We start from the raw sequence: 23,005 nt of genomic DNA, 5'->3' as shown, positions 1-23,005 counted from the left end.
TACGTGACGTTGCACTGCACATATGCACAGCCCAGGCGCTTGCACGTTGCGTCTGTGCGCACGTCCCCTGTGAGTGCCGGCCTCCCTATTTGCAAAGTCTCCATCGACAGTCAGACGCTCAAGTGCTTCTCTGTGCTCTCGCTCCTGTAAACCTTCCATGGAAAGCAGCATCGGTAAGTAAAGGAGTAAGTGTGAATTTTCCTGAATGGTTGATCAGTCTAGGTTCTTTTTGAACTGGGAATTGGGTGGAAAATCAACTGCCGTCTTTATATGACGTGGAATCCTAATCGTGAATCAAATGTGAGTGGCCCAATTCAAACGTAATACTCTTTTCAATTGATCTCTTTGGATAATCAATACTACCGACATTGAGCAACATCTGCTGCAGGCAAGTGGCAAGTCAGCACCGTTTACATCGAATGTTTCTTATTGACTGGAGGATATTTCCTCATGATAAATAAATATCAGAAAAATGACCAAACTTGCAGAACGGTTCCATCGAGAACGCAACAGTTAGTATGTGACAAATTGAACGGAAGACAACCCCAGAAGCAATAGAAAAACGGTGAATAAGGAAAGAGCGTTTTCCTTTTTTTCTTCTTCTTTTCGGATCATCAGAAGCTTCAAGTAGTTCAGTTTGATGATGTCTGCGGAGGACGGACCATCATAACAATGAGATCCAAATACCATATGAGCATAAATCACAAAAACAACTCGGCTTGATTGTCTTCCACCGCAGCAAACGTATAAAATAAAACTATTTGGCAGTCAGACGCATGGCGTTTTGATTAGGATGTTTCGATCACTACATCTACAACGAGGTCATGAAATACATTCAAAACAAATCGTTGTCAGTTGTGTGATACGCGTGATTACGATTTGATTCTCACTTTGGGGAACAATCGTATTGCACAGCAGATGGGAGAGTTAGTACATCTTTTACTGCGACACTCAGCAGTTTCGGTTCGCACTTTTGGGTGAGTAATAGGATAGACGTAAGACGCGCTGCTCATAACAAGATGGGTGGTTTTCGAAATCAAGACAAACACTGAAATATTGAGAATGATTCATAATCGAAGGAGAATATGCATGTCGAAGTTTGGAGTCTTGGTTTCAGTTCCAAATTTGAAATTGGCGTCGAACCCTTTTATGCATGAGCTGGCCGAGCAAGTCACGTCCCTTCAATTCTATCAGGCACAGGGATGAAAAGGTGCACAGTCGTAAATTTCTTCCAACAGTGGATGATCAACTAACAGACTCTGCAAATATCTCTGTACCTCAGGACAATCGCCCACCATGGACTCGTTGGAAGACCAATATGCCCTCCTCTTGGAACTTCTCCAAAGGAATGAGACATACGACCCAAGCTATGTGGTCAGCGATAGTGTCAAACTCTGCACCAAGGTGACAGTCAATGATTTTGGCTCAAAATTCAACCCACCTTTCTGCTTTGTCAATTTCCTCCTGAGTTACCTTGGTAACGGCCTCGTCCTGTACATCATTTACAAGTACGAGAAGCTCAACACGGTGACAAACATTTTCTTGCTCAATCTGGTCCTCTCCAACATCCTCTTTGCCACCAGTCTCCCGTTTTGGGCAACGTATCACCTGTCTCATTGGATTTTTGGGAACGTTTTGTGTAAGTTGGTCAGCAGCGCCTACTTCATCGGTTTCTACAGCTCCATCCTTTTCCTCACGCTCATGACCTTCGACCGATACTTGGCAGTGGTGCACGCGGTGGCAGCTGCGAAGAGCAGGAAGAGGAGCTACGCTATCATTTCCTCCGTGGTGGTTTGGTGCGTCAGCATCCTCGCCAGTATGAAAGAGCTGGTTTTCCAGAATGTCTGGACGAGTACCTTCAATCAGCTGGTGTGTGAGGAGTCGGGATACTCTGAAGCCACCATGGTATTCTGGCGTCTGGTCACTTACTATCAACAGTTTCTGGTCTTCTTCCTCCTGCCACTGCTCATGGTGATCTACTGCTACGTCTGCATCACCGTCCGCGTGCTGTCCACTCGCATGAAGGAGAAATGTCGCGCCGTCAAGCTCATATTCGTCATCATCTTTACCTTCTTTGTCTGTTGGACCCCCTACAACGTGGTCATCCTCCTCAAAGCCATACAGAGCTCCGGTCCAGACGTGGAGTGCGCCGAGTCAGACAAGCTGGACTATGCGGTGTTTGTGACCCGCAATGTGGCCTACCTCTACTGTTGCATCAGCCCAGTGTTTTACACGTTTGTGGGTAAAAAGTTCCAGAGCCACTTTAAGAGGCTGCTCGCTAAGAAAATCCCTTGTCTGAGGAGACACATTAGTCTCAGCAGCCAGAGCACGCGGACCACATCGCAGAAGACGCCGCATTCTGATTACGAGTACTAGGTGAACCCAGACAAGTGCATGCCGGAAAAGAAAAATGTGAAAATTGCTGTTGTAGGTTCTCAAATAGCGTGCTTCATTTGATGTTTGCTTTCAAAATGGTTTCTGTCTGCCTCTTCTACTTTTTATCGTATTGTTATGCTTTTATTTGAAGTGACTTTGGCTTGCTTACGAGTGATTGACACTCCTTTGATTGACACTTGTTGGAGGCTGAGATCAGGAACATCAGGTATGTTATCAATTTGACCATCTGCTTAGAGATGTAGATGAAGAAGATGGCTAAAAAGTTGACAGCGCATCAAGAAACTTTGGCTACAGTGGACAAGACACACCGCAATGAGAAAGTGGCCGGCATAAACAACTGTGATATCGACACACTTCAAACAACTCTCGCCACCTGCGTATTGAAGATAAGTAGAAATAAAAGTGTTTCGCTTCATAACCCAAAATGGTCGAGGTGACATCTTTGCTTCCCAATAAAGTGGTAATATTTTTTAAATCTGGGATTAAAAACTATGCTTTCCCCACTTTCCCCATACCAGCAGTTTTAAAATGTTTTCCAAAATGTTGTTCTTGGACTGTAGGCTCTTTTAGTAATCTTCAAACATGTTTTATTTCTATACTTTGCTGTTAAATTTCTTCAGCTCTTTTGTTTGTACTGCTTTGAAATGTACTTTTGATTATGTGAAGCACATTGTTACCTTGTGTCAATTGTGTCTGCTGCCCAAATATTCAAAGGGAAGGCAAGGCAGTTTTATTTCTGGAGCACATTTCATACAAAGGCAATTCGATGCGCTTCACACAAGCAAAAACACACCACCTATAAGCATTTACAAATACAACATTCAAAAGCAAAGCAGAAAAAACAAAAGTAGCTCACAAAAATTACTAGAATAAATGTTGACAACTTTTCAAGACAGTAAATCTTAAAAACATATAACAGCAAAGAAATAAAGTGGGTTTCTAAAATATCTAAAACGAAAAAAAGGACCGTAGTCAAAGTTATAAGGCGGAGCAACGTTTTTAACCGGGATTTAGAAGCGTTTACGCTCAGCTGACTTCACTTCCGTTCCCATTTTATTCCATCTGTGTGCAGCATAACGGCGGAATGCAGATTCACCAGGTTACAAAAACATGGTAATGACGACATCTAGTCGCAGCATAACGGCGGAATGCAGATTCACCAGGTTACAAAAACATGGTAATGACGACATCTAGTCGCCATAAAGATAATTCGACTTTGTAACGTACATAGAAAAGTGGCATTTAAATTTAACTTAAATTCCACAACCTCAGCAAGGAGAAACAATTGTTACAACTTTAGGTGACTACAATATGTCAATGTAACAGTGCCGCGCGTCACTCTTGCTAATGCTAGCGGGCTAATGCGGCTAACTGATCCACGACCGTACGGACTGTTATAACTGCAGGTACGAACACAAACCACGTCCTTACTTTTTTTGCCATTAGCTGAGTGCTGAGAATAATATCAATCATGTAAGCAATAACGACTTATCGGACTGCGAAGCTCTCATTTAGCTGGTTGGGTTGGTCTGCTGCGACCGCGCTAAAAGCAGGCATTGTAACAACGCGACTTCTTATTTTATAATACACATTTGAGATTATATACCTTTAGAGTATTGGATAGTACATATCATGTTGGAATGAAAGTACCCCTTTAAACCCCCCAAAAACCGAGGGTCTTCTAAACAATGTGAACCATTTTCGTTGTTTTTTTCCCCACTGGACCACTATGCAATACTCGCCTTGGATTTTGAATCTTTTTTTTTTCCCTCCAAAAAAGGTGCGTATTATTCACATGATAGTACTAGATATGTTGTCTGTTGTGATTCATTTCAGTCAAGTCCGTATTTTGCTTTATTTATTTTCAAAGAAATGTTAACTGGTCAGGCACCGGTGTATACGCACACGCACACGCACACGCACACGCACACATTACGTGTATGCTCATGTTCCCCTGTGAGTGCTGGCCTCCCGACTTTCAACGTCTGGATCTGCAATCGTCGACTCAAGTGCTTTTCCGTGGTCTCTGACGTGTGCGCCTCCCATGGAGAACGAAACTGGTAAGTAAATGAGAGTGACTTTTGTCATGAATTCATTCATCGATTTTCTGATTAAAATGTAAATTGGGCATCCAACGAGCTTTCTTTATACAGTAGGAATGACGGTCGTGATACAAATGTCAGTAAGCCTGCTCAAGACTTAAGTAGACAAACTCCAGTTTTTTAATTATAACATATTTTGCGTTGTCTGTCTATTATCATCGGTTATAATTTCCTCAATGCTGCTGTGTGCATATCTCCGCGGAGGACACGATAAGTATTAACACTGACATTCTACAAATGGCAAAACCCAAACTTCTTATAAATAATGTGCCTTATTGACTGCCTATTTCCTCATAATAAATCACACTTACTGCTTTTTCATTCATGAAGAATAAAGTTCGCACTCTTACTACTGGATATGTGTGACTGATAAAAGATTTAATCGGAAGACAAACCCAAGTGATGATCGACTGAATATTGTCATGATTCGGCCTATTGGTTGCCTTTGTAGGAAACACAGTCCAAATGATTTGATACAAACGTGGTCTAAAATGTGACAATGCGTAGTTTTTTGATTGACCTTCAGATTACCTGTCTGTATAAATAATTTGAATTTGGTGCCTTTAGGTTTGTGCAAACAGATGCTAAGGTACTGCACTGCAATGGTGAGCTTGAAGGTTGGCTGTTGCTCTACTGGAAATGACAATAGCCCAGGCATTGCTTTTCACCATTATTGTTAAAACTCCTGAACAAGTCAACAGTGATATCGCACAGCTGACGGGAGAGTCAGAACATTTTCCTGTCAGAGTCAGCAGTTTCTGTTCTCCCTTTTGAGTGAGTAACGGGAATGTAAACGTAATACACTCTTCTCATAACATGCTGGATGGTTTCGAAATCTGGATCAATGCTGAAATATTCGGAATGATTTCTCATCTGAGAAGTACGTGTAGAATATTGTTTGTAGCCTTTGTTTCCTTTATGAATTCGCATGGGTAATTTGACATTGAGCTGAACTGCGGTGCAGCAGTTTGATACATTTTATGGTTTTGTATGTAAAGTTGCCACGGTTTTTCAAGTAATGTGATGAGGATACATTTTGTGTTACATTCATGTTGCATACATTCATATGGATGTGTTTCTTCAAAAGGTGGATGATAAACTAATATAATTTGCAAATATCACTGTGCCTCAGGACAATCACTCACTGCGGATATGGTTGAAGACCCCTCTTCTTACTTCTGGGACATTTTCGGGACCGTGACATACCGCCCAAGCGATGTGGTCAGCGATAGTGTCAAACTCTGCACCAAGGTGAATGTCAATGATTTTGGCTCAAAATTCAACCCACCTTTCTGCTTTGTCAATTTCCTCCTGAGTTACCTTGGTAACGGCCTCGTCCTGTACATCATTTACAAATACGAGAAGCTCAACACGGTGACAAACATTTTCTTGCTCAATCTGGTCCTCTCCAACATCCTCTTTGCCACCAGTCTCCCGTTTTGGGCAACGTATCACCTGTCTCAGTGGATTTTTGGGAACGTTTTGTGTAAGTTGGTCAGCAGCGCCTACTTCATCGGTTTCTACAGCTCCATCCTTTTCCTCACGCTCATGACCTTCGACCGATACTTGGCAGTGGTGCACGCGGTGGCAGTTGCGAAGAGCAGAAAGAGGAGCTACGCTATCATTTCCTCCGTGGTGGTTTGGTGCGTCAGCATCCTCGCCAGTATGAAAGAGCTGGTTTTCCAGAATGTCTGGACGAGTACCTTCAATCAGCTGGTGTGTGAGGAGTCAGGATACTCTGAAGCCACCATGGTATTCTGGCGTCTGGTCACTTACTATCAACAGTTTCTGGTCTTCTTCCTCCTGCCACTGCTCATGGTGATCTACTGCTACGTCTGCATCACCGTCCGCGTGCTGTCCACTCGCATGAAGGAGAAATGTCGCGCCGTCAAGCTCATATTCGTCATCATCTTTACCTTCTTTGTCTGTTGGACCCCCTACAACGTGGTCATCCTCCTCAAAGCCATACAGAGCTCCGGTCCAGACGTGGAGTGCGCCGAGTCAGACAAGCTGGACTATGCGCTGTTTGTGACCCGCAATGTGGCTTACCTCTACTGTTGCATCAGCCCAGTGCTTTACACGTTTGTGGGTAAAAAGTTCCAGAGCCACTTTAAGAGGCTGCTCGCTAAGAAAATCCCTTGTCTGAGGAGACACATTAGTCTCAGCAGCCAGAGCACGCGGACCACATCGCAGAAGACGCCGCATTCTGATTACGAGTACTAGGTGAACTCACACAAGTGCATGCCGTAAGTAGAAATGTGATGGCAACAAGGATAAGCATTGTTTTTTTTTTCTGTCTTGTGCACCATTTTTAATCATTACTTGGCCTCTGACAAAATAGGAATGTATATCGTGGACTTTCAATGCACATGTTAGTCACTGAAATGTTGTGTGGATCATATATTGTTATGTTCGTTCAGTTGCTCGTTTGCGTTAATATGCAATAACATTGCATATTAATGCTGCGACAATTATTAAAGCATCACTGGGATTTTTTTTTTAAATAGTAATGTTTTTGCTGTACTTTCTGGGTATAGTAGAGCGTTTTGTTGCTGATTTTATGTATATATCTATAGATAGATATATAGATATTTTTGCCTCTGTAACCGTAGCCTTTGGGACTGTATTTTCTGTCGAAAATTCTTCCCAAGGTGAATTGAATCGGCCTCAGCCTTCACACGACGACATCATTCTCATCAGCGATACTTGTTTGCGGGCCGTTCTCGCCATGTTTGTTCTGATCAGCCAATCAAAGGATGCAATAACCCGACCAAATAAACCTCTTGACGCTCGCGTGTTATTCCCTCGGGCGCCAGGGTGGACCCTTCTGTTCCCCCTCACCTCCTCCTCTGGACATTTTGGGGCCCTTTGAATCGCACGGCGTCTGGACCGTACCAAGCGAATCGATGAGATGGGGGTGCATTGATTGCTCCGCTGGTTTACTTGGCGGTTGGACAGCTCCTGAGTGTCTGACCATGCGCCTGGGGTTCGAGACCCCTAAACGCCATCGTCTTCTCGGTGCTCGCTCACACCCGCCTCAATTGTTCAGACAGGAGGTAAAAACAATACGTTCCCGGCCACGGTGGTAGGTCGCTTCTATTTTGCGGTGTCGATCAATACGCCGACGTCTTGAGCTGTAACGCCGACGGTCAAGAGGAGGGAAATCAGCAGCATCCCGCCCGGATTCGCTCTATTGTCTCGCTTGAATTCGGATTATTGGGTCTCCCCATAAAAATGTCTCATGTGACCAAGTTGTTGTTGCCAGTCCTGTGTAGCATCATCATCCCCTGCAGAGCTGCGTCCTCAGTCTACCGTAAGTGGCTCAAAATACAAGACACACCGACACGCGACGTGGTAGCAAAACTGGCTAATTTGGTGATTTATGACGAGGCGATGAAGTGACGGCAACTTCACGAAATTTCTACGTGGCAAAACGCCTGATAACGACACTGCATTATGACTGTACGACTACACGTTTATTGTTTTTCCAGTTTTATACACTCACGAGAGACAAATGCACTTACATAATGTTATAAGATCAAATATAAATCCGCGTCACTTTGCTGGATTTAGAATGATAAGGACGTACTTTTTAAAAATTGACCTACAAGATTTCATGTATTTTTAGATTCTGGCATAGTATCGCATTGAATTATACCGAAATGTTGCAGGGACAATAAATTGGGCACTTTAATTATGACTAATATCCTTGCAGTTCTTTACCACTGAACAACACAATAGAGATGAGAGAAGGGTATAACTTTGTTCATATTTTTAATATTATTATGACTGCCATTTGTGACCTCACGCATCCAAACTGCTGTTTTGTTGCCCCTGACATCAATGGGTGATGCTTGTATTGTGCTGCACGTGAGACAGTAGGATCAGGCATAAACATGATTGGGTTAGGAATGATGTGCTAGTGTAGATTGATTGATGATAAATTTCATCTTGAATCATTCATCCATTATCTGATCCGCTTATCCTGACAAGGGTCAATTGAGGCAAAATGGACTGCACTACTTGTTTACAACCAGCAGAGGCACTGCTGATTCATTCCCGGCTTGTTTGTGATCTAAAGAAGAACCCAGCAATATCAATGACGTTGAAAGTTGAGCAACATTGGCCCTAATTTGAGCTAAAGCACACCTTGAAGTGTACTATGATAAGCATTATTCTGCTTCATATCAATCCATGTAGGTATCATCAATCCATGCAGGTAGTTGTGATGTAATATAAACGGACTGACGAACGCCCGACTCAAGAGGAAACTTTTGTTGTATGAAACCACGGGGGTTTCGTAAATCTTAAAATGCTGACTTGCTTGAACAATCCATTGATTGAAAATCTTTTTTGTGTCCTTTTAGGAAGGTGTGAAGACAGTCTGGCCACACCTCTTCCTTATAGCTCCTTCACCAGCTCATCAGTTTATGGTCGAGATTATGGGGCTGGTTATGCCAAGTTTAATCGGAAACAAGGTATGCAGACTGAGTAAGAAGTGCTGTTGCGTGTCCACCACCAATATTAAAATCTACACTTGTTTTGTTCGAGATAATTCCATTGTATTCATCTGAATATTATTTTATTTGGCTCGTGACAGTTTGCTTGCATCCCATTTTAATCAACAACAACAAACTATTAAAAGACATTTACAATGCCATTTTTTAGCATCGATACCATGGATACCACATCGTAACTTGCAATAGTCGTTACTTGCGACTAATCTTGTGTCTGAATTGGAGCGCAAATCTGAAGACAGTAGGCTGATTCCCAGTCCCCAAAGTTTGACTAAAGTAAAAAAAAACAACTTCCCACCAGCAGAGGGTGCTATTAGTTGAAATCAAAATGCGTGGAAGATGGCAAAGAAAAAAGTGCGCGTCATCAAGGCAGAGATTCTTTGTTGACTAATTTTTGTAGCCGACTTATCCAAGTTTATTTATTCACCCCCCCCCCCCCCCCCCCCAGCACTACAAAGCTAGAAAAGACCAGTAAATTATGGGGAGCATAGTATTCACTGGTACCAAGTAAAATCAGCTTCTGGAGGGTTATTTCCAGGTTGCTGATCATATTCAAGTGTGTGTTAATCTTGAGAAATGATGATCGATATGAGCAAAGTTTGCTATTGCCTGCAATTAATTTTGCCTTATTGCTTTTGTTCCACGGTCCACATTATCCGTCTCTGTGACACTGACAAACCCAGGCGCCAGAGGCTGGTCACCTTCGGACTCAGACCGTTACCGGTGGTTGCAGGTCGATTTGGGTGCCAGAAAACAGCTTGTTGCCATTACGACCCAGGGCCGCTACGGTAGCTCCGACTGGACCGGCAAGTATCAGCTACTTTATAGTGACACACAGTCCAACTGGAGGCCCTATCAACAGGATGGAAACGTCTGGGTAAGGAACTGAACATTTTTTCCATACCTTCGATGTCTGTAGCATATCTCGTCGGCCACATACAGTGGCATAATTGCTGAAGTCATTTTTGAAAGAGTGAGAAAAAACCCCACAAGTTTTAGAACAAATTTTTGTTATTTTGTACAATATGAATTCTAAATAGCAATGTGTGTTCAAAAAAAATGCAATTTATTTTTTCTTGTCCCGCAGAAGTATTGAAAATTACTTTTGCAATTATGCTTTATAGCTGATGATATGTAGCATGCTATTTGTTTGGACAAATACAGTCAAATTTGCTGTAAACCGGAGGAGGCATGAGGTAACAGTCACACTATAAAATTCATTCCGTTCCAGCCGCCTGTTTGATCTTCGATATGGTCAGATTTCACATCTATTTTTCCAACATAATCAATATAGAATGATTCGAATGAATCAATTTAAGGGGTAAAGCTTTGCTGAAACTCCCCTAAAAGAGGATCTGTAGTCTTTAAACACCACCACACAATAAATGTCTCCCCCTGATTTGGTTTCTTTCATTCTCTTCCATTTTATTCCCATCTCTTCTTTGGAGCTTGATCACCAAATCCAAGTTGTGAGGGTGCACTGTGCTACCCAATCTAAGCAGTGTAACAATTTGTAGCAACCTGTCTCTGTTTGTGTCTCCAACCAGACGTTTGAGGGCAACGTGAACAGCGATGGTGTGATTCGTCATCAGCTGCAGCACACCATCCTGGCCCGTTACGTGCGCTTTGTCCCATTGGACGAGAGCAAGGAGGGTCGCGTCGGACTACGTCTGGAACTATATGGCTGCTCATACTGTGAGTGGTATTGGTTGGTTGGTTTGGACTGTGTGGATGCTTTGCTCCAGGCTGTTGTTGCTCTGTTCTGACGTCGGCGACGGGGAGGGGGCGTTTATCGTCATTTATAATCATAGGTGAGCACAACTGACATCTGACGCCATACCCTTCACAGACGTAACAGTGTGTTCTTCCATCCTCGCTACTATTTGCTTTTACGGACGTTGTGAAAGCGATGCGGCAGCCACATGGGGAGAGGCGTCGGTTGAGTGAAGCAGGCGTCTTCCTTTCGGGTTAGAAAACTAGCCACCAAATTAAGTCGTACTTAATGAGAAATTCAATTGTGCCAAAGGTGGCGTATCATCATAAGTCTTCTATCGATCGTACTCCCCTCAATGCCGTCTCATGAATAACGTTCCGTTTGTAATATTCCAGTCGAGTTTTTGGGGCAAATATCACAGTTTAAAACATCACGGCGATTTGACGCATTGGCCTGGAGAACCTGTTGACATTGCATCCTGGACGGGCTTATTGGTGGAGGTGGATAGATTATCAACTGAAACTTATCAGCCACCTGGAGCAGGGTAGCAGAAGAAATCAATGGGCCGAAGCGATTCAGTATGTGGAGAAAGAATGACCTTTGACTGTTTGTACTCACAACCCGCCATCCGATGGTGAAAATTCTCTCAAATTGTCTCTCAAGCGATTCAGCCCCGCTCTCTGATGTTTCTAAGTATTTGTATATTTGTATCAACGGGCTTTTGACTTTTCCACTTGCGTGTCCTGTTTCCTTCTGGGTCCGATCCAAATAGAGGATGGAGTAAAAAGAAATCGGTCACAATTCGAAAAGCTTTCGGAACCAAAACATGATCCCGTTTGATGTCATGTGAATCGGTGCCCGGTAGCACCGGCACAAATCGGTCCGTAACCAAGAAAGTACAGACTGCAGTAACCAAAACTGACTTGGGCTAGGAATCCAATGACACTACATCCGTCTGTCAGTTAAAGAAAGTTGTCTTCTAGGGGCTGATGTGATCGCTTTCGATGGCCATGGAATCCTCTCCTACCGCTTCAGGAGTAAAAAGATGAAGCTTGTGAAGGATGTCATTGCTCTCAAGTTCAGAACCACGGCCGGAGATGGGGTGCTGCTCTACGGGGAGGGACAACAGGGAGACTACGTGTCTTTGGAGCTTCGAAGGGCGAGACTTCAGCTCAGCATGAACCTCGGTAGGTTTCCTAACCTCAAGCGCAGAGTGACGACGCTCCTTTTGCCGGGCTGTTACTTCTTACCTGCCGACGATTGAGACGCTTTGCCCGCAAACGTTGTGGTGCTCTCAGGCAGTAACCAGTACGGCTCCATCCAAGGCCACACGTCCGTGACCAGTGGGAGCTTACTCGATGATGACCACTGGCACTCGGTTGTCATCGAGCGATACCAAAGGAATGTCAATTTTACTCTGGATCACCATGTTCATCGCTTCAGGACCAACGGCGAGTTTGCTCACCTCGATCTGGACTATGAGGTAAGTGATGAATGACGATGTTCTTGTGTCAAGGATAGCATTGATTTATTTATTTTTCCGGAATGCATTGGCAAGACGGTCAAGTCACCGTGTCTGCATCACTGTCCGCCACGATGCTCTTTGCCTCCAGATGAGCTTCGGGGGCCTTCCTCTTTCGGCAAAGTCGAGCTCGGGAGGTCGAGGCAACTTTGTGGGCTGTATGGAGGGCATCACCTATAATGGTGACAACATCACACACTTGGTCCGCAGAGGGAAAGTGGACGCTTCCAGCTTCGTAAGACAATTCTCTCCTCTTAGCTGTGCTCATTCGGGTGCTGGAAAGCTGCCCGCTACTCCAGCGTATCAATGAAAATATTTCTTTTCTGCGTTTCCTACTACTGCTGCTACTATCCGTCCTCGCATGTCGGCATGTGTGTGGTCTCTTTCTCTGGCGTGCACCAAAAATGAAACGCAAAGTGTCAACAAAGTTTCTCTTGAGAGCTCGCAATTATAGAGGGAAAATCCCGATTTTTTTATTCTTATAATGTATGATACTAACAAATAAGCTGGACTCGTTAAAATGAAATGTGACGAATATGAGTCCTGTTCCCTGAAGTTGGAACAGAAGGTACAACACGAGGTATGGTCAGGAATTTTGGCCCACTCTTTTTCGCAGAAGGGCTTTCTAGCATGAACTGCCCGTTTAAGGTCACACCGCATCTCCAGTGGATTCAAACCTGGACTTTGACTTGGCCACTCCAAAACCTTCATTTTGTTTTCTCATTCGAGCCATTCAGAGGTGCACTTGCTCTTTCGGATCATTGTCCTGCTGCGGCATCCAAGAGCACTTGAGTTTGAGGGCGCAAACTGATTGTCGGACATTATCCTTCAGGATTTTATGGTAGGCAGCAGAATTCATTGTCCCATCGATCGCAGCAAGTTGTCCCGCTCCTGAGGTAGCAAAGCAGCCACAGACCACCACACTGCCACCACCATGCTTTGCTGTTGGCATGATGATTTATGATTATTATTTTTTTCATTTTTACCCCAGACGTAACGGGCCGCACATGTTCCAAAAAGTCCAGTTTTTGACTCTTCAGTCCACAGAAGGCTTTTCCAAAAGTCTTGAGTGTCATCAAGATGTCGTTTGACAAATGTGAGACGAGCCTTCGCCTTCTTTTTGGACAGCAGTGGTTTTCACCTGGCAACTCTGCCATGGATGCCATTTTTGGCCACTGTCTTTCTTACGGTAGAGTCGTGAACGCCGACTTGAACCGAGGCCAGCCAGTTCTGGAGTTCTTTGGATGTTGTTTTGCGACTTCCTGGATGAGTCGTCGTCGTACTCTTGGGGTGATTTTAGCTGGCTGTAGATATTCAAGGAGCGCCTGTAGATATTCAAGGGTATTTTCACTCATGGAGGCAGCGCTTCATCACCAAGCTGACAAATTGTAAATATCAGTTAACCACCTCCTGAAATGTTTGCTTTGGATTTATTGATCACACGCACGCACGTACACGCACGCATGCTTCCCAGTGGATTAGCATTTGGATAATCTCATACCAGTTTCTGTCAGAGTACTTCCTGATTGTTGACGTTTCCATGCTATTCTTCTTTGTCTCTCTTTCTCTGCCACCCTAGCGCAACTTAACATTCTCATGCGCCGAGTCCAACACCTTCCCCGTCTTCTTCAACTCCACATCCTTCCTTCGGCTGCCCGGTCAGACTGACAGTGACACCCTGTCTGTCAGTCTGTCTTTCAGGACGTGGAACCCAAATGGATTGCTGATGTTCACAGTGCTGGCTGACGGCTGGGTGGAGGTGGGACTGACAGAGGGCAAGATCGCCGTCTATATGAATGTGACACAAAAAAAGAACACCCATATTGACATTTCATCAGGTGAGCTGCACTCATTTGTCATTGAAGGTCCATCACGACAAATGAGATAAACCGCCCCCCTCCCCTCCTACTCCAGGCTCCGGCTTGAATGACGGTCAGTGGCACAGTGTCCATCTGAACGCTTTGGAGAACTATGCAATGCTCACAGTGGATGGAGACGAGGCGTCCACAGTCAGAACTGCCATCCCAGTGCAAATCATGACGGGAGGAACATACGACTTTGGAGGTGATGAGACGTCCGACCTGCAATTTACTTGACTTCCACGCTCGATTTTGTAGATTAAACTAGCTATGAAGTCATTTTGCGGAGAATTGCGCGAGGCAAGAAATGAATCTATTTTCTTTGGTAAATTCAGCAAAGGTAAAAAAACAAAAAAAGTCTTTGCTTCTTTGACACATGGCGAGAGCATGACGCCGTTCGCCTGAAATTTCTGGGAAAGTTGAAAGGGTTGAACTTTGACCCCCCTCATTTATCGTTTTCAAGGTTACTTTCCTCATACGACCACTCACACACTTCAGCGGCCCTTCCAGGGCTGCATGCGGTTGATCCACATCGATGACCATCCGGCTGACCTCAAGGCCGTGGAGCGAGGCCTCATCGGAACCTTCGAAAATGTCAGCTTGGACATGTGCGCCATCGTTGACCGGTACGCAAACAACAAAAGGCAAAAACGGCTGTTTGGACTGGTTGGTGGCCGCGTCTGATGGCTCGACCGTGTGTCATTGCAGGTGTGTTCCCAACCACTGTGAGCACGGTTCCCGCTGTTCTCAGACATGGGAGACATTCACTTGCAATTGTAGCGGCACCGGATACGTTGGAGCCACCTGCCATACCTGTGCGAACACACACACACACACAATCGATGATATTGTCATGTCGGTTATTTGGGCCGCTGAGTGGTGCGCTGTGGTGTTTTCTCTCGCATGCAGCCATGTTTCAGCAGTCCTGCGAAGACTATAAGCACCAGGGTAAGAGCTCCGGGACTTACTGGATTGACCCTGATGGCAGTGGGCCCATCGAGCCTTTCAGAGTTGTGTGTGACATGACAGGTGAGCAAAGACAAAGTGGGTCTGAATAAGGCTCCGACAGCGCAGTGAAAAAAGATGCGTCCTTTTCTGCTCGAATGAGATATAACGAAACCAATTTGAATGCTTTATCTGACAGTGACGGGCCGTGTCCATTCGAAACGCTGTCTCGACATGATTTTATTTATTTTGAGGGGGGAAAAAAAATCCAAACCAATCTTTATGCTCATACCACAGCATCCCGATGGCATTTGAGTCTGGTCTTTGACGTTGGCCACTCCAAAACTTTCCTTCTCTTTTTTTGGTTTTTATTTTTGAGCCAGTTTTTGGGTCTCTGTCCTGCTGCGCGACCCGAGACCGCTTGAGATTTCGCCCAAACCGACGGCAGGACGTTCGTCTGCACGATTTTCTTGTAGGTGAATGATTTGTCATGTTCACCATAAAAAGCTGTCCGGGTCCTGGATAAGCAAATCACCCCCAGACCAACACGCTGCCACCATTTATCAAGGCTGCATTAGTTTTATGCCAGACGTAACTCTGTGCACTCCTCCGTCCACAGGAAGTTTCTCTCAACGCCTCGGGCAGGGGCGGGCAAACATTTTGGCTCAGCGGCCACATTGACTTCTAAAATTTGAAAGATGGGCCAGGAAACGTTCATGTACTCGACTGTCCATCGAGCCGTAAGCGATTCACTCCGAGCATGGAAATTGCCAGAATCGGACTGAGCAAGAATGGCTTCCTCGTTTTTCAAAGTCTCACAGATTTTGATTCTTTCCGACTCCAAGCGTCTCCTGAATGTTTCGTATTTTGTAACCCGCTTCGCTTAATCGGATGCGTTTCACTTTCTCTTCCGCGGTCATTACCGTTGCTCTTCGCCCGGACGCCCTGATCGACGGGACGTCAATGTCAATGAATGAAATTGATCTGGCGTTTCACGACTGCGCCAATAATACTTTGACTTGTGATTTGTAGAAGAAAAAGTTTGGACCACCGTGAAGAACAACCTCGCACCTCAGACATCCGTCATGACTGCTAATCCAGAGGACAAGGCGGTCCTGCAGATCACTTACAACGTCACCGATGAGCAGGTACGCAAGAGCGGCAGTTTTGACCAGTTCTTGGAATGAAACGTGACTCCCGCGATGAATAGATGTTACCCATCCGAAGTGGTCATAAAGTCAATTAGTCGTTGAGTGAAGTGCTGAAGAGAATGGAGGGGAAAACATGTGTTTGCATGTCTTTCAGCTGTTTTCGGTCACCAGTAGTGCTGAAAAGTGCCAACAATATCTCGCCTATGCCTGCCGAATGTCCCGTCTGCTCAACGCTCCAGGTAAGGTATCGTGATCGAGCTCCATCTACGTCGTGAATTTCAAAGCCCAAAGCCACGACTGGACTGGACAACGAAAGCGATTCCAAGGGCTTTGACCAAAGTATTGGGGCCTTGGGCCCCCGTGGCTCCTTCTCGGAAGCCAACGGTCTCCGACTTGGGTCTGAAAACCGGACAAGGATTTTGAATTTGGAGCGCCGTTGTGCGATCCAGGCTTTTTTCATCCAAATCTTGGAATGGCGCCGCCCCCAGTTTACCTCTCTGAGCCCCCCTGCCCGCTGCCTCAGGTCTGCGGACGGGACACTCTCAGAGGTAGCGAGAACTAAGCGGAGGCTCCGAGCCTTTCCCGTCGCCGCGCCTTCTCTTTGGAAGGAACCTTGGGCGAAATTGGCTTTTGACTCAGCGTGAGACTTGCTTTTTGACTTTGACCGCTTGTATACGTTCCGCTGTCTTCGTTATTACTTTGTTTGGTGGTGTATGGATTCTTTTTGCTCCACGTAGAGCACTTTGTGGACGGCGCCGGTTGTTTTCGAGAGCTCGAGGAATACACTTGAGCCGAGTTGAGCAGAAGCATATTCGAGCGAGTGTTACCTTTCTACAGAATCCGCAACTGATAGAAAGATCAGTTCGTTCCTGACTGATCAACTCTTTGTTGTTTTTAGCGAATTACATGACAAAATATTGAAATATTGTACAGTGGACCTTGTTCTATCTCTCTCTTTCTATATATTTTTTTCTTGTTGCACGTTTCATCGAAAATACTGTACTTATTGGCCGCGAACCGGAAAAAAATGTGGATTAAAACAAAAATCTACCGGTATCTGACTGCAATTAGAATGGCCGTCCATTAGGCAGTGCGTCGATTTTCAGTCTTCACGGGCTGGCGAGCGGGCGTGCGCCGTCTTCCCAGAGACTTACGACAGGACACGATGACCACTCGCCTTTTTTAGAAATGACAGTCTGAGATTGGAACGGAAGCCTCATTTCAAACGACGCGGCTGTTTGAAACTCGCAGGCAGCGAACCGTTCACCTGGTGGTCGGGACGAGCCAATGAGAGGCATTTCTATTGGGGAGGTTCGGGTCCGGGGATACAGAAGTGCGCATGTGGAATCGAGCGCAACTGCACCAACCCCAAACACTATTGCAACTGCGATGCCGATCAGCGTGCCTGGTGAGTGGACTCGTTGACGGTCTTTCTGTCCAAATCTTCACTCGCACAGCCGATGGGGATTTTCTCTTTTGTCTTTGCGTGTATGCAGGAAGGAGGATGCCGGCCTGCTGGTCTATAAGGACCACTTGCCAGTGCGGCAAGTTGTGGTTGGTGATACGGGCAGAGCTGGATCTGAGGCCAAGCTGACAGTGGGGCCGCTCCGATGTCAGGGGGACCGTAAGTCTCAAACCAAGCGGGAGACGAGTCCCTTTTTTTTCCAAATAATTTCACTCCGTCCAATGGCCTGTGGCTGCTGCCTTTTAAAGGGAAATACTGGAATGGCGCATCCTTCACGAGTCCAGCGTCCTCCCTCCACTTCTCTGCCATCAGAGGAGAAACCAGCACCGACATCTCCTTCTACTTTAAGACCTCCTCCACTCACGGAGTCTTTCTGGAGAGCTCGGGAACGTCCGACTTCCTTCACATGGAACTAAGAGGTGCGTCTTTGTATTTGCAGACTTTGCCGGTCTGTCCGTCGGTCAAACGCTGCCAGGTTTCAATCCCGCCTCAGGCCTTCCTGTGTGGAGATGGCAAGTCCTTGCATGGGCTGCTCCAGCTTCTTCCCAAGGCACACGCATTCACCCCCCAAATTCATGTTAGGTTAGCTTTGGATTCCATAACATTGTGGAGTCCCAATATTTGGGTCAAATGTTGCCCGGTCGTGCCGGAAGCGGGATTCCCCCCCATCTGCGGCCCCTTCTCAAGGTTTCCGGCTCCGGCCTCATCCCGAAGTGAATCATTTCTGAGCTGGACTGTCGCCCCGCGGCTACAGGAGGCTCCTCGGTGTCTTTCTCCTTTGACGTGGGCGCCGAGCGAATGGAGCTATCGGTGCACTCTGCGCTGCCTTTAAATGACGACCGGTGGCATCGGGTGGAGGCTCAGAAGAACGTCAAGGAGGCGGTGCTTCACCTTGATGGACAGCGGCGAGAGGTCAGACTGGCACCTTCGCGGGGCCACGCAAAGCCGCAGTCGGACAGCGACGTCTACCTCGGTAAGGAACACGGGCCAGGTGCAAACCGTTCAAGTCTTTCTTTAAACATTTTTTTCCTATGGGTCCATACAATTTTTCGCATGTTTCGGTGTTCGGAAGATGCATCTATAAATGACCCCCTTTGGCCCATCGGATGAGTGAGGGGGGAGTTTTTCAAAGCTGTCACCGTCCGTCGCTTTCCCCAGGTGCCTCGGGAGGCCAAAGGGGCTTTCTGGGCTGCATGCGGGCCCTGAAGATAAACGGATTGACCTTTGACCTGGAGGAAAAGGCCAAGGTGACTGCAGGGGTCCATCCGGGCTGCCGGGGCCACTGCAGCAGCTACGGGGCGCACTGCAAGAATGGAGGCACGTGCGTGGAGCAGTACGATGGATACTCTTGCGATTGCTCGCTCAGCGCATTCGACGGCGCCTTCTGCACTGAGGGTGGGGCCCGCGCCGATCCAACCAACCGGAGACCTCCGGGTCAAGTCGCCGCTTGAGCAGCTCTTTCTCCTTCTTCCCCGCTTGTGCGTGTGCGGCAGATGTGGGCGCCTACTTTGAAAGCGGAACCCTGGTGCGCTACGACTTCTCGCCGGAGGCGGCCCCCTCCAACTTCGGGGAGGGCAGAAGCTCTGCGGGCTTCCCCGTTCCCGTGGAGGCCAACCTGACTAGGGAGGAGCTGATTTTCAGCTTCAGCACTTCCAGCGCTCCGAGCATCCTGGTCTACATCAGCTCCAGGACTCAGGACTACTTGGCCGCCGTGCTCAGGCATAACGGTGAGGTGAAAATGGCGCCGGCTTTCCACGCCACTTTCAAGCTAGTCTTGCCCGGATCCACTTTCGCCACGCTCTCCGGACGTTCGGCACGCAACCGTTTCCGCGTTTGGCCCGCGTGTCTCCCGCCGCATAGCGAGAGCATCAAACTCTTCAACGTGTACTCGCGCTCTTCCGAAATGCGTTTTAGAGGGCACAGACGCGATCCCAAAATACGATCGCAAATCTTGAGTGTCGCATTTTCTGGTGTCGATGCAGTCAAATGTGAGCCTATGAAAACAGAAAAGTCAAGCAGTCACAAAACAATAGTCACGGCAGATGCATCTGGTCTCATCGCTCTCAAGATGAAGTTGCGATACTCGAATTGCCCGGCTTACGCGTTCAAATCAAAAGCCGAACGTCATCGTGGACGGCGCACTCCAGATTGAGCGGCGAGAGCTCTTCCTTTGGCTTGAAAAGCAACAAATGCTCTTGCAATGCCGTCATCCTTTGTTCCAATGGAAGCGTGTGTGTGTGTGTGTATTTCCAGGAACACTGCAGATCCGCTACAGATTGGGGGGGCTCGCCCAACCTTTCACTATCGATATCGACCATCGCAACATGGCCAACGGGCAGCCTCACACTGTCAACATAAGCCGACACTTACGGGAGATCCGATTACAGGTCCGTGCGCGACCACCTTTGACCTCCAGCAGTGCCCCCACCCCCCACCGTCGGAATGTCAATCTGGAGGATACAAAAACAAAACATTGATTTCAACAACAACAACAAAAAAAGCGAATCTGGCAGTTACAAGGTTAGCAGATGTTGTTTAACCTGCTCCCTGCTTTCTCTTTGCATGTTTTCCAGCTGGACCACTACCCAGCGTCCACGCACGTGTTACCCGAGGCCTCCGATGCAGAATTCAACTTGATCAAAAGTTTGTTTCTCGGGAAGGTATTCGGTAAGTGCGGACATAAATCATCATGCTGAGCCTGCGCCTACATTAGACGTGAGCGTGCCTTGCAGTTTTTAGTCCCAATTGCCGAACGCCGTCTGGAGGTAGACGGGAAGTCTTCTCAGCCTTTATATCGGAAGTGGAAAAAAAGAAAAAAAAAAACTTGCCACACGCGACCCAGAGATTTGCACATTTTCTTCATCCAAGCGTGGTCGGATTGACGCAAAGAAACGCGTCCGTTCCAGTCATTTTCACACTATGCTGGTGTTTGAAATGATTTTGATTTCGCTTTTGATTGCGCTCGTAGAAACGGGCCAGATTGACCCCATCTTGATCGAGCGCTACAACACGCCGGGCTTTGTGGGCTGCCTGTCGAGAGTCCAGCTGAACGGCGTGGCGCCGCTCAAAGCCGCCCTGCGCTCCGGCCAGGCGGCGCCCGTCATCACCCACGGGATTCTGGTGCCGTCCAATTGCGGAGCCTCCCCGCTGACCGTCTCGCCCCTGGCAGCCGATGACCCCTGGCACGTCGAAAGCGGTACAGTCTCATGCCCGTGCGCGAATCCCGGCAGAATGGCGGGTTCGACGTTTCCGTGTTCACTTTGCCCGCAGATGGAGCCGTGTTTCCTTTCAGTGAGGAGTCGTCCGGCGGCGATGGCGTCAATCGCAACTCTGCTGTCATCGGAGGTAAATCTTTCAGCTTCTGACATTGTGAAGGGATTGTTGCTGTGAGATCCTGTTGCAATCCCAAGAAGCGGAACGCGTTGCAGATATCTGATAGCCATTTTCCACCGCCCTTGCGCGGTGCCCAGAATGAGCACCGGTTCTTTCTTTTTTCCCGTCGCCAAAATTGGCTCGCGCTGCGGTGCTTTTTTTGGGGGGGTGGCGGAAAAGGGGTAGTAGTGAGGGCATTGCAAAATGTTGCCACATTACGGGGGACATGTTCTTATCTCCCTTTGGTCGTGCTTGCAGGCATCGTCGCCGTGGTGATCTTTGCAGTGTTGTGCATCCTGGTGTTTGTCATCCGCCACGTGTTCCAACACAAAGGCTCCTACCACACCAACGAGGCCAAGGGAGCTGAGTCGGCGGATTGCGCCGACGCGGCGATCATCGTCAATGACCCCGCCTTCACCGAAACCATCGACGAGAGCAAGAAGGAGTGGTTCATCTGAGCCCCACCCCTCTCATCTATGAAAACGGCACAAAAGTGGACTCGACCGTAGGATGTACTTTGTGTAGTTTTGAAGCGTAGCAAGAAATTAGTGGAGCCGGGAGGGCACGTTTGAGTATGGAAACTATGGACATCGGCACGTTCCATGCGCGTCAGCGTTGAGAGCGAGGGTGAGTATGGGAAGCGGTTAATTTCAACCCTCTAAAACCAACAGAAGGGAGACAGTAAATGCTATGGACGGACGTGTGAATGATGAGTGCTCAATAGCTTAATTTATTCAGAATTAAGTTGTATTTCTTGTGTAATTTATTTTCCTTCTCGCAATAAGAACACTTGGGGAAAGAGGGCGGCGGCGACAAAAAAAAAATCACTTAAGCTTTGTGCCAACTAATCATAAACTGCACATTTGTAGCCATATTCATTTGTCATCATCCTGTTTTGTTTTCGAAGTCAGCGAGTGAAATCTCGGCACACACGTGTAGAGCAAATGGAATGCTTTTTATTTATTTTGTGCCGATACAACTTTTAAGATTCTCTGAAATGAATAAACTGCAATGATTTTATTCACGTATTTTGCTGTCAAAATCAGGTGCGGCCATCACTAGTGATGGGATTTTCGGCCCTTTTCGGTGATCCGGTTCATTTGGATCAGCTCAGTGAAAGGAGACGGCTCTTTCTGGCTCTCAAACGGCTCTTTTAACTTTAGCTTTTCTTTGAAATATTTGACAAATTTAGCAGACATTTTGACAAATGACTTGGTGAACTAAATATTGCACTATACTGACTGCAAAGAGCAACAATTATCAAGCAAAGAAATGGCTTTTTACTTATTTTATCGAACATGAAAAAGGCTACAAACAGTAAACAAGCAACAAAATTAAACTTCAACCAACAACAATCAAACATGCTGCATCATAACAAAAATAGTGAGTATCAACTGCAACAGCAGCAGTGAACAAAACAAACAAGCTATTCCTTGCTTTATTTTCACGACCATGTATAGTAAGGCATTTTTAGCCGAAAAAAAACCGACGATGTATAGTAAGGCGTTTTTAACCGAAAAAAACCAACCATGTATAGTAAGGCGTTTTTAGCCAAAAAAAAACGACCATGTATATAGTAAGGTGTTTTTAACCGAAAAAAACGACCATGTATAGTAAGGCATTTTTAGCCGAAAAAAAAATGACCATGTATTTTTTGTAAGGCTTTTTTGGCCGGAAAAAAACAACCATGTTTAGTAAGGCATTTTTTAGCCGAAAAAAACGACCATGTATCGTAAGGTGTTTTTAGCTGAAAAAAACGACCATGTATTGTAAGGCGTTTTTAGCCGAAAAAAACGACCATGTATAGTAAGGCGTTTTTAGCCGAAAAAAAATGACCATGTATAGTAAGGCATTTTTAGCCGAAAGAAAACGACCATGTATAGTAAGGCGTTTTTAGCCGAAAAAAAAGACCATGTATAGTAAGGTGTTTTTAACCAAAAAAAAAACGACCATGTAAGGCG

General features: G+C 46.3%; 3 protein-coding genes across 4 annotated transcripts; all 3 read left to right on the top strand.

The window, feature by feature from the left end:
- The first annotated feature begins 43 nt into the window (after nucleotides 1-43).
- On the top strand, nucleotides 44-2,872 carry LOC147194861 (C-C chemokine receptor type 3-like). The gene is made up of 2 exons (XM_086130122.1): nucleotides 44-173; nucleotides 1,283-2,872. Exons 1-2 carry the CDS (start codon nucleotides 158-160, stop codon nucleotides 2,374-2,376), a joined length of 1,110 nt encoding a protein of 369 aa, XP_085986248.1. The 5' UTR covers nucleotides 44-157; the 3' UTR covers nucleotides 2,377-2,872.
- Nucleotides 2,873-4,227: 1,355 nt separating this feature from the next.
- On the top strand, nucleotides 4,228-7,178 carry LOC147194860 (C-C chemokine receptor type 3-like). Of its 2 annotated transcripts, XM_086129089.1 has the most exons (3): nucleotides 4,228-4,457; nucleotides 5,632-5,985; nucleotides 6,073-7,178. In XM_086129089.1, the coding sequence occupies exons 1-3, from the start codon at nucleotides 4,442-4,444 to the stop codon at nucleotides 6,720-6,722; spliced, it is 1,020 nt and encodes a 339-aa protein (XP_085985215.1). In that variant the 5' UTR covers nucleotides 4,228-4,441; the 3' UTR covers nucleotides 6,723-7,178. The 2 variants fall into 2 exon arrangements, with proteins under 2 accessions (XP_085985215.1, XP_085985214.1); XM_086129088.1 differs by having other exon boundaries at nucleotides 4,229-4,457; nucleotides 5,632-7,178.
- A 307-nt stretch (nucleotides 7,179-7,485) lies between these two features.
- cntnap2b (contactin associated protein 2b) lies at nucleotides 7,486-22,064 on the top strand. Its single transcript, XM_086129087.1, has 25 exons — nucleotides 7,486-7,812; nucleotides 8,867-8,977; nucleotides 9,700-9,893; nucleotides 10,564-10,711; nucleotides 11,714-11,917; nucleotides 12,029-12,213; nucleotides 12,344-12,487; nucleotides 13,832-14,090; nucleotides 14,167-14,316; nucleotides 14,575-14,737; nucleotides 14,820-14,926; nucleotides 15,021-15,140; nucleotides 16,089-16,204; nucleotides 16,362-16,446; nucleotides 17,459-17,615; nucleotides 17,704-17,831; nucleotides 17,921-18,091; nucleotides 18,427-18,645; nucleotides 18,831-19,067; nucleotides 19,166-19,399; nucleotides 19,926-20,059; nucleotides 20,246-20,339; nucleotides 20,641-20,868; nucleotides 20,943-21,017; nucleotides 21,303-22,064. The coding sequence occupies exons 1-25, from the start codon at nucleotides 7,734-7,736 to the stop codon at nucleotides 21,500-21,502; spliced, it is 3,942 nt and encodes a 1,313-aa protein (XP_085985213.1). The 5' UTR covers nucleotides 7,486-7,733; the 3' UTR covers nucleotides 21,503-22,064.
- Nucleotides 22,065-23,005: the final 941 nt, after the last annotated feature.

This window comes from Hippocampus guttulatus, chromosome 14 (genome assembly GCF_054856545.1).
Source record: "Hippocampus guttulatus isolate MCC_2025c chromosome 14, RoL_Hgut_1.0, whole genome shotgun sequence".
Taxonomy (NCBI): domain Eukaryota; kingdom Metazoa; phylum Chordata; class Actinopteri; order Syngnathiformes; family Syngnathidae; genus Hippocampus; species Hippocampus guttulatus.
The sequence above is the reverse complement of the archived record's forward strand: the minus strand, read 5'-3'. Positions and strand labels throughout refer to the sequence as shown.